Raw genomic sequence first — 13,752 nt, 5'->3', positions numbered from 1 at the left:
TGTTGGAGTTCTAGTGTACTTATGCTGGAACTCCATCATATTATGCTGGAGTTCCAGCATACTTATCCTGGAACTCCAATATAATATGCTGGAGTTCAAGCATACTTATGCTGGAACTCCAGTATAATATACTAGTGTATTTTTCGGGTATTGAACAGTGTTTTCGCTCAGATTTATCTTTACATGAAAAGTGGCTAAATTTCGATTACTTTTGAAACTGGGCTATTTTTGAACGACCATTTTTGAATTTCTCCCGGTTTCAGTCCGTATAATTCTAGGCCCAAAATTAAGTGAACCGAATCGGGGCATTTGCAGTCGTACCCTATTTTTATGCCACCTTTTAACCTATACCCTATTTTTAAAAACTATTGATTTCGTAACCAACTAACAAAAAATCCGTAATAATATGACCATTATACCCCTTCCAAAACATATAAAAGTTGCATCAAGCATACCCAGATTCAAATTCCAGATCTCCTCTGTATCTCCTCCATCAGTCAGTCTCTCCTGAGATCGCCTCTCGCAACCAGATTCAAATTCCAAATTCAAATTCTAATAAATTGTACGTATTCAAATTCATCTCCAGAATTCAAAATAGTTTTTGAATTATATGTTTTCTGATTGATTGATCGAAGTTGTTTGACGAACTTCACTGATATGCTGAATTTGCATTCTAAATCTATTTGACGATGAATTCTAACATTCTAATCCGACAAATATGCTAAAAAATTATATCAAAACATTATATGAGTGTTTTAATATTTAAAACGCCTATGCACAAAAAACTTTGGCATAGGTGCTGAAGTTTTTTTTGTTATTATTTAAAAGCTAAAGTTTTCCTATTACACTGCGTAAAAAAATAAAACATCAATTAAAATTTCATATTGCACAAAAAACATCGGCACAGGTGCTTAAGTTTTTTAGTTAATCTGTAAAACCTTCGGCTAATGGAGCTGAAGTTTTTTTCCTGCACTATGTATTTTATTATCATTTTTTGGAGAAACTTCATACCAAAAAAATAAAACATCAATTAAAATTTCATAATGCACAAAAAACTTCGGCATAAGTGCTGAAGTTTTTTAGTTAATATTTAAAAACTTCAGCAAGAGGAGCTGAAGTTTTCCTCCTGCACTGTCTTTCCTCTTGCTGATGTTATTTAATACGTTTCTAAAATCTTCAGCACTTAAGAGCTGAAGTTGTTGTCCCTGCATTCATGAATCACTGTCATACAGCTTTTTCAAAAAAACTTCAGTTGATATGCTGAAGTTATTAAGTTTATTTCTAAAAATTTCTGCACTTAAAAAGCTAAAGTTTTCTGTGCAGCATTCATTAATTATGTCATACATCTTTTTCCAAAAAAATTCAGCAGAAGATGCCTAAGTGATTTAGTTCATTTGTAAAAACTTCAGCACAAACAACCTAAAAATTCTTTTGTTCACTTTCCTAATACTTGCCACTAAAAATGAATCTGCAAGGATGAGTTCGATTTGCATTGTTATAACTTTCAATGGGAGTTGGACTCCTGATTTCAAATACTTGGATCATGATACAAAACTTGTTCTACTTAATAAGCACATATCATTCAATACTTTCCTGAAGAAAATTAGTGAAGTTGCAAATATTGATTCAACCAGATATGCGCTAAAAGTATGGTTTGATATCAAACTAAATACAAGCAAAGGAATGCTTGTAACTTCAGATGAAGAACTCAGTACATGTATACATTTGCTTACAACTGATTCACCCTACAAGAATTGCCATTTCATCATCGAAAAAATACAACATTCAGAATTTGCAGCATTCAAACAATCTCTTGCATATGCGATAGATTCAGAACCTTTTGAACATGAAGTAGGACAACCAATAATGGAAGAAGACAATGAGCTACAACCTTCTAACATTACAGCTGCTTCAGAATATATAATGTTGCAATAATTAACCCCTCCTCCAATAAATTCAAACCAGTTTGTTGATGACCAAGAAGAAGAAGGACAACTAATAATGCAAATTACAACCAACACACAATCCAACAAACCTTTTTATTACCTTCTGCAATGATAAGCAACAATGAAGATGAAGTAAACATGGAGAATATACTGATAACATCAGATAGAATTGAAGAAACTGCTGAAAGTTCTTGTGCTTCTCAGAAATCAAGAAAAAGGGTGAGGAAACAGCTAAAAGAATCTCCACCATGTAAAATACTTAGGCACGATGCGTTGCCTGAGAAAGTAAGAGTTGGATCAATTTTTTAGAACAAACAAAACATGACTAAATTTTTCTGCAGCTTGGAGATAAACCAGAAAGTTGAATTCACTGCTGTTAGATCATGTTCAAAGAGATACGAGCTGAAATGCATCGTGGACAAATGTGGTTGGAATGTACGTGCTACCAGAATAAAAAATTCCACACTATTCAGGGTGATAAAATATCATAACATCCATGAATGCTCGGTTGATGCAAGAAAATCAGATCAGAAGCATGCTACATCAAATTTTATAAGTGAACAAATTATAGAACATGTTCGAGACAAAAAGATAAAGGTTACACCAGCCTTTGTAGAAAATGAAATGAAAAAGAAATTTGGAATTGACATTGGTTATCACAAGGCATGGCGTGCTATTCAAAAAGTTGTTGCTTGCATAAGGGTGTCACCTGAAGAGAACTACCTGATTCTTCCTTCATACCTACACATGATGGTGTGCAAAAACCCAGGAATGTACACAAGCATAAAAAGAGATGCGCAGAATAGGTAACCATCAGCCTGAAGTTTCAAATGTTCCTATTGGAAAAACTTCACACCTTATGATTTATTTTTTGTGTTTCACTGTACAGATTTGCTTACATGTTCTTTGCTCCTGCAGCATCAGTAGCTGGTTGGTTCTACTGTAGACCCGTTATTGCAGTAGATGCAACATTTTTAAAGTCCAAATATCGTGGTGTTCTATTTGTTGCTGTATCAAAGGATGCAAACAATCAAATCTTTCCTCTATGTTTTGGTGTAGCAGAATCAGAAAACAATGAGGCATACATTTGGTTCTTCGGGGAAATGAGAAAAGCAATTCAAGTTCGTCGTGAATTGGTTTTCTTGTCAGATAGAAACCAATTGATTGCAAATGGGATTAGAAAAGTTTTTCCTGAAGCTCACCATGGTATCTGCCTCTATCACTTTGAGAAAAATTTAAAGCAAAGACATGCAAAAGCCACAGTAATAAATCTTTTTCAAAGTGCTGCAAGGTCATACAAATGTGAAGATTTTAATCAGTTAATGTCCCAACCCAAAAGTATTGACAAGAAAACATACAATTACAAAATGGAAGAGCCTCTAGAGAGATGGGCTCGATCGTGGTTCCCACGGCGACGTTATGATATGCTAACAACAAACATGGTAGAATCATGAATTTCGTTTTACTGAAAGGGAGAGAAATGCCTATTTTAAGAATGTTAGATTTCATCCAAGAAAAGTTAGGAGAGTAGTTTTACGAACGGAGAAAAAAGGCAAATGAAACTTTTCACAGAGTATCAATATGGGCAGAAGAAGAGATGACTAAGAATATGGACTTGGCTTGTAAAATATTTGTGAGTATATTTATTAACTTCAGTTTTTTATATCTGTTGCAGTGATTTACTGCTTACATTAAAAAAAATCATACTTTTTCTTTTTGAAGCAATAATACACTAATATAGTTTGTCTTAATTTTTTATTCCTTGTTAGGTGTTCAACCTTGATATAATGTTGTTCAGAATAAATAGTGAAGGAATCGAATTCATTGTGGACTTAAAGAAGAGAACTTGTGACTTCCTGGAATTCCAACTTGATGAATTGCCCTGTCCACATGCAATTGCTGCTATTAATAAGAGATATCTGCAGAAATCTGATTACTGCTCAAATTTGTATTCAAAGGAAACATGGTTGAAAACATATGAAGGACATGTGAATACCGTGGGAGATCAAAAATCATGGGATATACCACAAAATGTACAATCTGAGATCACAAACCTCCCAATGTAGAGTTTTTACAAGGAAGAAGACAAAAGAAGAGGCATATACCTGTGAATGAATCAGTACCATTTAAGTCTACCAAATGCAGTCGATGTAAACAAGTTGGGCATAACAGAACAACTTGCTTGTCTTCTCCAGCACCTCATCCATATTCAAAGAAACACACCGAAAAATACTCCAACCTTCAATAATCCTTGGTCTGAATTTAGACTTTCATTATTGTATGATATATTTGAAATGTGATTTTTTTCATAGGAATAAAAAAAAGAAGCTCTTGGACTATTTTATATATTGCTAAAGTACAAATCACTCATTTTTGTTGCGCAGGCTTACAGGTTTGGTTGCATTTTAAAAAAGTATGCAATGACTTCTGTGAGAAAAAACTTCAGGTTACAGTATGTGAAATACATATCCTTAACACAAACACACACACACACATATGCATACAACACACAAAAGAAAGGCATGTACAAACAAAATCTTCAGCATCTCTAAGTTGAAGTTATAGAAAATGAACTTAATAATTAATATGCTGAAGTAAACAAAAAAGCACAGCATAAAAACATAAAAAAGAATTACAAAAACTAAACATAAGAACCAACTAAGAAGTATAAAGCAAATACCAACAAATAACAAGGATAATGCAATAGAAAGCTAAGAAGAAAGAGGATGAGAATTACATTGATACAAAAAGAGATGAGAACAACACACAAAGTATAAACAAAAACATCATCTCTCAGGGCTGAAGTTATACAAAATGAACTTAAAAATTTCAACTCTTTGGGCTGAAGTAAACAAAAAAATACAGCATTAAAACATAAAAAAAGGATTACAAACACTAACAATCATCACCACCACCATCATCATCATCATCACAGTACTCCTCAATTTCTCTAAATATCTCATCATCATCAGTATCGTAGATAACTATAGGGTAGTCGGGAAAAAGACCATTGAATCCAAGGAGAACAATCTTCAACTTGTCGAATTCATCACGCAGCTGATTTTTTTCAACGATTAATCTGTCCATAAGAGAAAGAAGAGTCTTCAGGTTATTTTGCAGCTCGGAATAGTCGTTCCAACTGGAAAACTGAAAACTATCAAACTGCTGCACAACCTTGTCGAACGAGGTTGAATAACCTCCACAACTACGTTCCAGGTTAAGCCTGTTCTAGAATGATTCATTGGCAAAGAACTGTGTCCTGATTCTCTCCCAATCAGCCTTTATTTGATCCCACAAAAGTATAAGATTAGCCATCGATTTGTTATTGTACAACTCACACTTCAAAGTCTCCCATTTTTGCATGATTTCATCAAAATTAGGCTTCCTACTTCTGCTTCCACCAGACATTCTTTCTTTAACAAAAGCTTAAAGACTAAGGATGAATATAAATTTAAAGAAATATGATGGAAGTCTATATGACTATGAAATTTTCAAGTGAACAGATTGTTAATATAGACAAAGAGTTCACCTAATCAATTTAATATCTATAAATGTAAAAGTAACTTTTCAGGTGTTTTTACTGTTTTACGGTCAGAGAAATTGAATGAAACAAGATAAGTAGGCGGTAAAATAAGTATGTGGTAAATGCAAAAAGAAATGTAACTTCAGCCCTAATAAGCACACAGTTTTTCTATAGTAAAAAAAATAACTTCAGCCTCAAAAATAACTTTTCGGATCATTTACTATATGGTCAAACAAATTTAAATGAAAGATGAAGCAGGTGACAAAAGACAAAAAGTAGATAGTAAATGCAAAAAGATAAGTATCAACTTAAAAAAATACCAAAACATGCTGAAGTTTTTGTCATAAGCTTTTTCAAAAACTTCAGCCCAATGTGCTGAAGTAATTTAATTCATTTATAAAACTTCAGCACATAATAAGCTGAAGTTTTTCATCGTGCATTCAATAGTTTTGTTGTAAATGTTTTTTCAACAACTTCAGCTCAATGTGCTGAAGTTAGTTAGTTCATTTCTGACAACTTCAGCATTTGAAGAGCTGAAGTTTTTCTCCTGGACTCGATAGTTTTTGTCGTAAAGCTTTTTCAAATAACTTCAGCTCCATGTGTTGAAGTTATTTAGTTCATTTCTAAAACTTCAGCACTTGATAAGCTGAAGTTTTTATCCTGGACTCGATATTTTTTGTTGTAAAGCTTTTTCAAATAACTTCCGCAGAAAAATTTTAAGTTTTTGTCCTACATTTGACACTTTTGTTATGACTTTTAACCAAAACTTCAACTTAAAAAGCAGAAATTATTTACTTCATACTGATGTTTAGCATATTTGAATCAATCCAAGTATACTAAAAAACTAATTAATGCGAATAGAACAAAAATTCAAAAGACATCACATAAATCATACAAAATAATGTATATTCACACAATCCAATTTTGTTTTCGCTTACATCCTTGGGAAAAAAATTAGTTTTTTGTTTACAAGTTATTTTCTATTCAAAAAATTGACAGAGTGTCTTCATATTCGCCATAGTCATGTCCTAGTTGCTCTTATTGGGTTTCTTAACAAAATTCCATGAACCTTCACTATGTCTTCAACTGATTCACAAAAGCGGCAATACGAGCACCTTTCTTTACCACCTTGTACGGACCTCTGAATTACATTTGTCATACTATTGCATTTGTACGGACCACATATGTGCATCTGTGAGGGCTCACTAAGTGTGAAAAGTCGTTCATGTAAATTCGCTGCAGCACCATGAGCTATAAGACAGTCACCCTCCATTTTACCAAATTTAATTCCACCAAAGTGTTTTTTGTCACACATAGGTTGACAAAGTTTAGTACTATAATTTTTTTAGCAACTCCCGTCTTCTTTCATAAGAAAAAAAAACAAGAAAATGTTGGCAAAGACATGCTTACTGGTGTGCAGCTGGAAATTCATGGGAAGCAAATATAATGAAGGAGAAGTCCAAAAAACTTCATATGTGACGGAGAGTGGCCACATCAAATACTCGAGCCCCAGGACAATTTTACTAAAAGTTAGATTTATCAACTAGTAAAAAGAGCAAATTGTCCAGAAGCTCGAGTGTTTGATCTGGCCACTCTCCTTCACATATGAAGTATTTAGACTTTTCCTTCATTATCTTTGCTTCCCATGAAATCCCTGCTACACTCAATAAGCATGTCTCTGCCAACATTTTCTTGTTTTTCTTTGAATATAAATTTAAAGAAATATGATAGAAGTCTATGGACGACAATGAAAATTTTCAAGTGAAGAGATCATTAATATAGCCAAAGAGTGGACCTAATCAATTTAATATCTATAAATGCTGAAGATATTGTTAACTGTTTTTTGTTCAGAGAAATTGAATGTAACAAGATAAATAGTTGGCAAAACAAGTAAGAGGTAAATGCTAGTAGTTGGTAAATGCAATAAAAAATAGTAAAAAATAAGGCCACAAAAAGTAGGTGATATAGGTGATAAATGACAAAAGGTAGCTAGAAAATGCAAAAAAGATAAGTATCAAGTTAAAAATATAGCAAAACATGCTAAAGTCGTACAGCTTTTTCAAAACACTTCAGCCCAATGTGTTGAAGTTGTTTAGTGTATTTCTAAAAATTTCAACGCTGGATAAAGCTGAAGTTTTTGTATTGGATTCAATAGTTTTTGTCGTACAGCTTTTTCAAAACACTTCAGCCCAATGTGCTGAAGTTGTTTAGTGTATTTCTAAAAACTTCAGCGCTAGATAAAATTGAAGTTTTTGTATTGGATTCAATAGTTTTTGTCGTACACCTTTTTCAAAATACTTCGGCCCAATATGCTGAAGTTATTTAGTGTATTTCTAAAAACTTCAGCGCCGGATAAAGCTGAAGTTTTTGTATTAGATTCAATAGTTTTTGTCGTACAGCTTTTTCAAAAAACTTCAGCCCAATGTGCTGAACTTATTAAGTGTATTTCTAAAAACTTCAGCTCCCCTAAGCTGAAGTTTTTTTGTTGGATTCAATAGTTTTTTCGTACAGCTTTTTCAAAAAAACTTCAGCTCAACGTGCTGAGGTTTTTTAGTGTATTTCTAAAAATATCAGCATCTGATAAGCGAAAGTTTTTGTCCTTCAGTCGACACTTTTATTATGACTTTAACCAAAACTTCAACTTAAAAAGCAGAAGTCATTTACTTCATGCTTAAGTTTATTCAACAAAAATGTACTTAAAATTCATAATAAAAGATAGAAACATATTTGTATGAACAAAAGTGAAATAAAAAATACTTAATGTATATTCACAAAATACAAATTATGTGCAACCAATCCTCTAATCAAAAAATTCATACACAGTCTCTTTAAAATCTCCATAATCATGTCCTTGTTGTTCTTCTGGAGTTTCATAGCTGCTATCTTTTTTCCACTTTCCATGAGCCCAAAGATTGAATGTCAATTCTCTCCTGAAGGTCAATGACTGACTTTGATCGAAATTGAAGACATCTTCTTTATTTAACCGCATATCAATTAACTTAAGAGCAAATACACCACAATCAACACTACAAAAAGAACATGAAAAATAGTTAACACAAGGGCAAAAAATAATAAACATAAGATGCATGGTAAAACATATGTGAAACACGTACTTGTTAGTCTGATGCGGTAAACTCATCCACTTAATTTGAAATTTTTCCACAGGACTATCCCTATAAAATTTATTGTGTGCCCCAAATTCCAAGCTTTTGAGACAATGTGGGATCAACCGGGCATAATTTCTGACATGTTCAACCGCACGCTCATATGTTACACTGCCCATGGAATCATACACATATATAATTTTATCTTTAAAGTCCAGAATTCCAAAAAAGTAGTGCGTAGATCTCTGGCCCGTCATTGGCTTAAGTCGATGGAAAGAATACTTTTTTGGCAGATGCCCATGAGATACCACAGGAAAGGTCGAGGCCTTTTACGTAGTTGGCCACCTTTTCATTCGTTGATTCTTCCTCAAACCAACTAAAGTCCGTAAGTGGCCGAATAACCGCTTCTTCTTCTTCTTCTTCTTGAGCCTGTTGTTTGGATATCCTCTTTCTCTTTGATTTGCTCTTTTTTTGATCCTCCGTTCTCTTTTGCTTCCTTTTTCTAATTTTATCCATCTGTTCTTCTGAAGGATGAATACCAGTCAGCTTAGTCATATACTGATCAAAAATTAAATCAGTTACTGCAAATCTTGATTTGGATAAGCTGGAAGGTGATAGCAATATTTTTTGTGCAAGTAATATATGCCCACATCCATATACTGCAAATGAACAACAACAAATGATAACATGTGAAAAAACTACAAACAGCATGACAAAAATTTAAGCATATTTAGTTTGAAGTGTTAGAAAATAATCTAAAAAACTTCAGCATGTTTGATTTAAAAGTTTTGAAAAAAACTAGAGAATGCATGTCAAAAACTTCAGCATGGTTAGGCTGAAGTGTTAGCAAATAAGCTAAAAACTTCAGCATTTTAGTATGAATAAAGCTGAAGTTTTTCAAATTACAGTACAAAAAACTTTACTATAAAAAATAAGCTAAAGTTTTGGGAAATACAGTTGAAAACCAATTCAAAAAACAAACTTAATAACTTATTTCATCCGCAAGATCAGAGTTAAGATCCATAAGCTCGGTAAAGAATGATTTTCGAATATCAATTCCAGCTAATCTGAATGGATTAGAATCATATTCAGTGGCATCCATCTCCAACCACTCTGTAAATCTTTGCATCAATCCACTGTCTTGATTAACATAATGGAAGGGACACCTTCGTATATTCTTTCCTACTTTCCAATCTTGCCCCCTTTCCTTTCGTTTATGAACTATGTAAGGAGATCTCAACCAAATACTCTCCATACGAATCATTTTCTCTTTTTTTTCTGGTTTTCCTTTTGCTTGCTCTTCCTGCTGTTCCATCACAACTAACTGATGTTGTTCACCAGCAGGGGAGAAACCACAGCCATAGTGGCAAATACTTGACCAACTCCCTGCTGTTCACGACGTTCTTATCTCTCTTCACGAACAACAACAACAACAACAAAATTACCTTCTGAATCAATCCCTTGTGTACTACCAAGTGAAAATGAACATAAATTAAAGTTGGGGATATCACTGGTGTCACACATAGGAGAACTGGAAATCTTCCTTCTCTTAGGATTTGGAAGAAGTTGCGATGCATCAGATGATATCTGCAAAAGCAAGAAAAATATAAACATAAATAAAACTGATACAAAACACACATTAGGCAAAAAAACAGCTTGTAATCGAATTGCAGAAAATTAACTATCTGGTCTAAGTATTGAGACACAGATGGTGTTTGCATTCCAACAGATCCATTTCCTTTACCTTCAGATATGCATGTATCTTCATGCGAAAAAAATAAAAAAAATATAAATAATACTGACTAAATTTTATAAAATAATACCAACACACTTCACACCTGTCTGTGAGTCAACAGGTGTGAATAAATGTATTTCTCCTTTTTTATATAGCTGCATAAGCTCACCAAATTCTTTTTGAGCTGCCTCGAGTCTTTCTGAAAAATCATTCAAAAACATAACAAAGAAAATAAAATATGTAAAGTTTCAAACTGTAAAAAATATACTTCGATCAAATGTAATAAATTTATGATCTATAGAATACCTTGATGTTTGTCTTCCACTGTGGTTTCCCCAGGCTGCTTGCCTTTCTCAAGATCAGCATTTCCAGCTTCATTCAATTGTGCACCAACGTCGAGGAGCATTGGAGTATTCTCTGGAAAGTTTTTCTTAACTCTACCTTCATTTAATTCAGCATCATCAGAGACTTTTTGAGTTGTGTCAATTGAAGCACAACTAGTTTCAACTTCCACTGCATATACATAAAAAGGGGGACTATATCAACTAGTTTTTCTATATATATAACATAGTAAAAATTTTGAGTTATGTTATATATATATAACATATTCACTATAGGACATTATCAAAAAGATCAGTTAAAACTTCAATCTCTAAGAAGGCTGAAGTTCGACAGTTACAAAAACAAAAACTTCAGCTCTAGAGCTGAAGTTTGACAGTTACAAAATAAAAACTTCAGCTCTAGAGCTGAAGTTCGACAGGTACAAAACAAAATCTTCAGCTGAAGTTTTGTTTCATGTTTTGTGTTTTTTTGTTATATATTTTTATGAACTATTATAAAATTCACACTTTATACCTGTAGTAACAATTTCCTGCGTATCACCACCTAAAATTTCCTTGCAAATAGCTAGTGATCCATCAAACAAATTGCCCTATCCAATATTGCTTTCCAAAGAACAACTCAATGCATGTTTTTCAGTACCAATAACTTGATCATCTGCACCTTGTTGTTGAACATGTTCATCGCATTCACCAGCCGCTTCCTTACGTGTAGCATTATCATTTGCGACTTTACGCGATGGAGCATGAGCAACATGTTCTTCAACTTGATTATCTGCACATTGCTTGCTTCCAACATTCTCAGTTGCTAACTGTTCTTCATCATTTCCATCTCTGCTCAATATATCAGCACTGGAACGTTCCTCTTCAACTTGTTTCTAAACATGTTGATCGCCTTCAAAAGCCGCTTTCTCACGTGTAGCATTTACATCTGCAACTTTATCTGATGCATCATCAACAACATTAATATCCGATGGAGGTTCGTAACAGTCGATCACCCTATCATATTCTCGATGGTTACTCAAATCAAAATTGCCATCGTCCATTTCATTTGATTTGTTGACAATCTTAAACAATTGTTCAAACTTCTCATCGAAATATTCCTAGAAAAAAATTACTAACAATGATTAATCTGAATAACATCAGCAGAAATAAAAAGACTTCTCTATAAATTAGCTTACTTTCACTTTTACAAAAACCACATCAACAATAGCAAATGTTCATCCTTTTTAAACTTATCGAAAACTTCATTCACGATCGTGCTTCTTTCTTTTTCTGCATGCCTTTGAACCTCCTTAGTAAACCTCTAGAATAGATACACAACAAATATTCAGATATAGAAGAAAACTTTAGCTCAAAAACATGTTGTACTTTTACAAAAACAAAACCAAAAAACTTCAGATCAAAACTTACAGAACATATTGTCTCAAGTAATTCATTGTCATCAAAGTCAGATGTAGAACGGGTAGAACGACTCTCGGTACGAGATGATTCGCCAATAAAAGGAGTTTGATTCAGTTCTTTTGATTGACTCCGACTACATGGTGATTCACCAATAATAAGAATTCGATTCGCTTCTTTTGATCGACTCAGAGTACGTGGTGATTCACCAGTTGAAGGAACTGCATTAACTACCTTTGAACGAATTAAAGGTATTGAATTCAATTCCTCTTCTGTAGGAATTATATCCAATACCCTAAAGTCGCGATATCTCTGTTTAATACAAAAAAGTATATTATGAGGAGAAAAAAACTAATACATCAACATATTAACACAAAGACAAAAAAAAGTAACTTACTTCATGAGTACTAAACATATGATAAAGTTCAGGGAATTTAGGCTCTCCCGCACATACATAACGTAACATCCTGGGAACCTGAGGGGTATCAAGGTACTCATCCTCTCTTATATACCTCTCCCGAACATCTGGGAAGCACTCATAGAACCAAGAACATAACGGATATGGAAATCCACCAAGTTTATACTCAGTTGTATGTAATTTGTTCTGCTTGTCCAATGCATATTTCAGTGAATAAATGAGCTTCTCATAAGCCACATTACCCCAAGGATATTCAGCACAAACCTTATCATCTTCAATAATAGATGCATACTCCTCCATCACACATGACTCGGTATTTTTCCCAAATAAAATAGACTCTACAACAAGAATTTCCATAAGCTTAACAACATCATCATCACTCTCGCATACGTGTACGTGATTCACAATATTCTTTAGAATTTCATTGTGAGTCATAAAACTTCGAATATCCTTCAAAGTCACACCCTTGGACTTACCAAAATACCGCTTCAGAATATTGCTCTTTCGATTAATTGGTTTTTCAACATTATGTGTTGTGATCCGCAAACCACACATAATGTGAAAGTCTTCAAGGGTAAAGGAAACATCATGACCAAAAATCTTGAAACTAATGGAGTCTCGATCATTGGTGAATATTCGAGAAAGACACAGACAATGAACCAACTTCATGCTGCATTGGAAATTCTCCATAGCCATAATGTATCGAAATGTACCATTATTAAGCTTATCCCGTTGTGTAGGAGTCAAGAAAGTTGCAATTAATTTCTTCAAATTATGGTTCCCCTTCTAGTAACCCTTACAGTTAAACCAATCTCCAAACTCAAAATATCTTTGCCCTGGTCTTGTAGGTGGAGGAGCAGGGACATAAGGACCTGGGGGTATTATAGGTTGTCTAGGTGCTTTAGGTGCTTTGTCTACTTTAGCTGCATTAGGATCTTTAGGTGCTTTAGGAGCCATCTGTTCAAAATAAGTAAAAGTTACAAAAAATAACATCAGGACATTATCAAAAAGATCAGTTAAAACTTCAATACCTAAGAAGGCTAAAGTTCGATAGTTACAAAGACAAAAACTTCAGCCCTGGAGCTGAAGTTCGACAGTTATAAAACAAAAGAGCTGAAGTTCGACAGTTATAAAACAAATACTTCAGCTCTAGAGCTGAAGTTCACCAGTAACAAACACAAAAACTTCAGCTCTAGAGCTGAAGTTCTACAGTTATAAAACAAAAATTTCAGCTCTAGAGCTGAAGTTCACCAGTAACAAACATAAAAACTTCAGCTCCTTAAGCTG

General features: G+C 33.6%; 1 protein-coding gene across 1 annotated transcript; it reads left to right on the top strand.

Annotated features, from left to right (window-relative positions):
• The first annotated feature begins 2,084 nt into the window (after nucleotides 1–2,084).
• On the top strand, nucleotides 2,085–4,012 carry LOC138890603 (uncharacterized). Its single transcript, XM_070174001.1, has 4 exons — nucleotides 2,085–2,231; nucleotides 2,538–2,752; nucleotides 2,836–3,388; nucleotides 3,716–4,012. The coding sequence occupies exons 1-4, from the start codon at nucleotides 2,085–2,087 to the stop codon at nucleotides 4,010–4,012; spliced, it is 1,212 nt and encodes a 403-aa protein (XP_070030102.1).
• Nucleotides 4,013–13,752: the final 9,740 nt, after the last annotated feature.

The sequence above is a fragment of the Nicotiana sylvestris genome, chromosome 4, assembly GCF_000393655.2.
Source record: "Nicotiana sylvestris chromosome 4, ASM39365v2, whole genome shotgun sequence".
Lineage (NCBI taxonomy): Eukaryota > Viridiplantae > Streptophyta > Magnoliopsida > Solanales > Solanaceae > Nicotiana > Nicotiana sylvestris.
Note: the sequence above shows the minus strand (reverse complement) of the source record. Positions and strands in the feature narration are given on the sequence as shown.

Excerpts from the sequence above, each read along its gene's own strand:
- LOC138890603 (XM_070174001.1), top strand. The coding sequence starts at position 2,085 with ATGGAGAATATACTGATAACATCAGATAGAATTGAAGAAACTGCTGAA. Across the intron at positions 2,232-2,537 it reads ACGATGCGTTGCCTGAGAAA|ATAAAGGTTACACCAGCCTT; the intron begins GTAAGAGTTGGA and ends CGAGACAAAAAG. Across the intron at positions 2,753-2,835 it reads AAAAGAGATGCGCAGAATAG|ATTTGCTTACATGTTCTTTG; the intron begins GTAACCATCAGC and ends TTCACTGTACAG.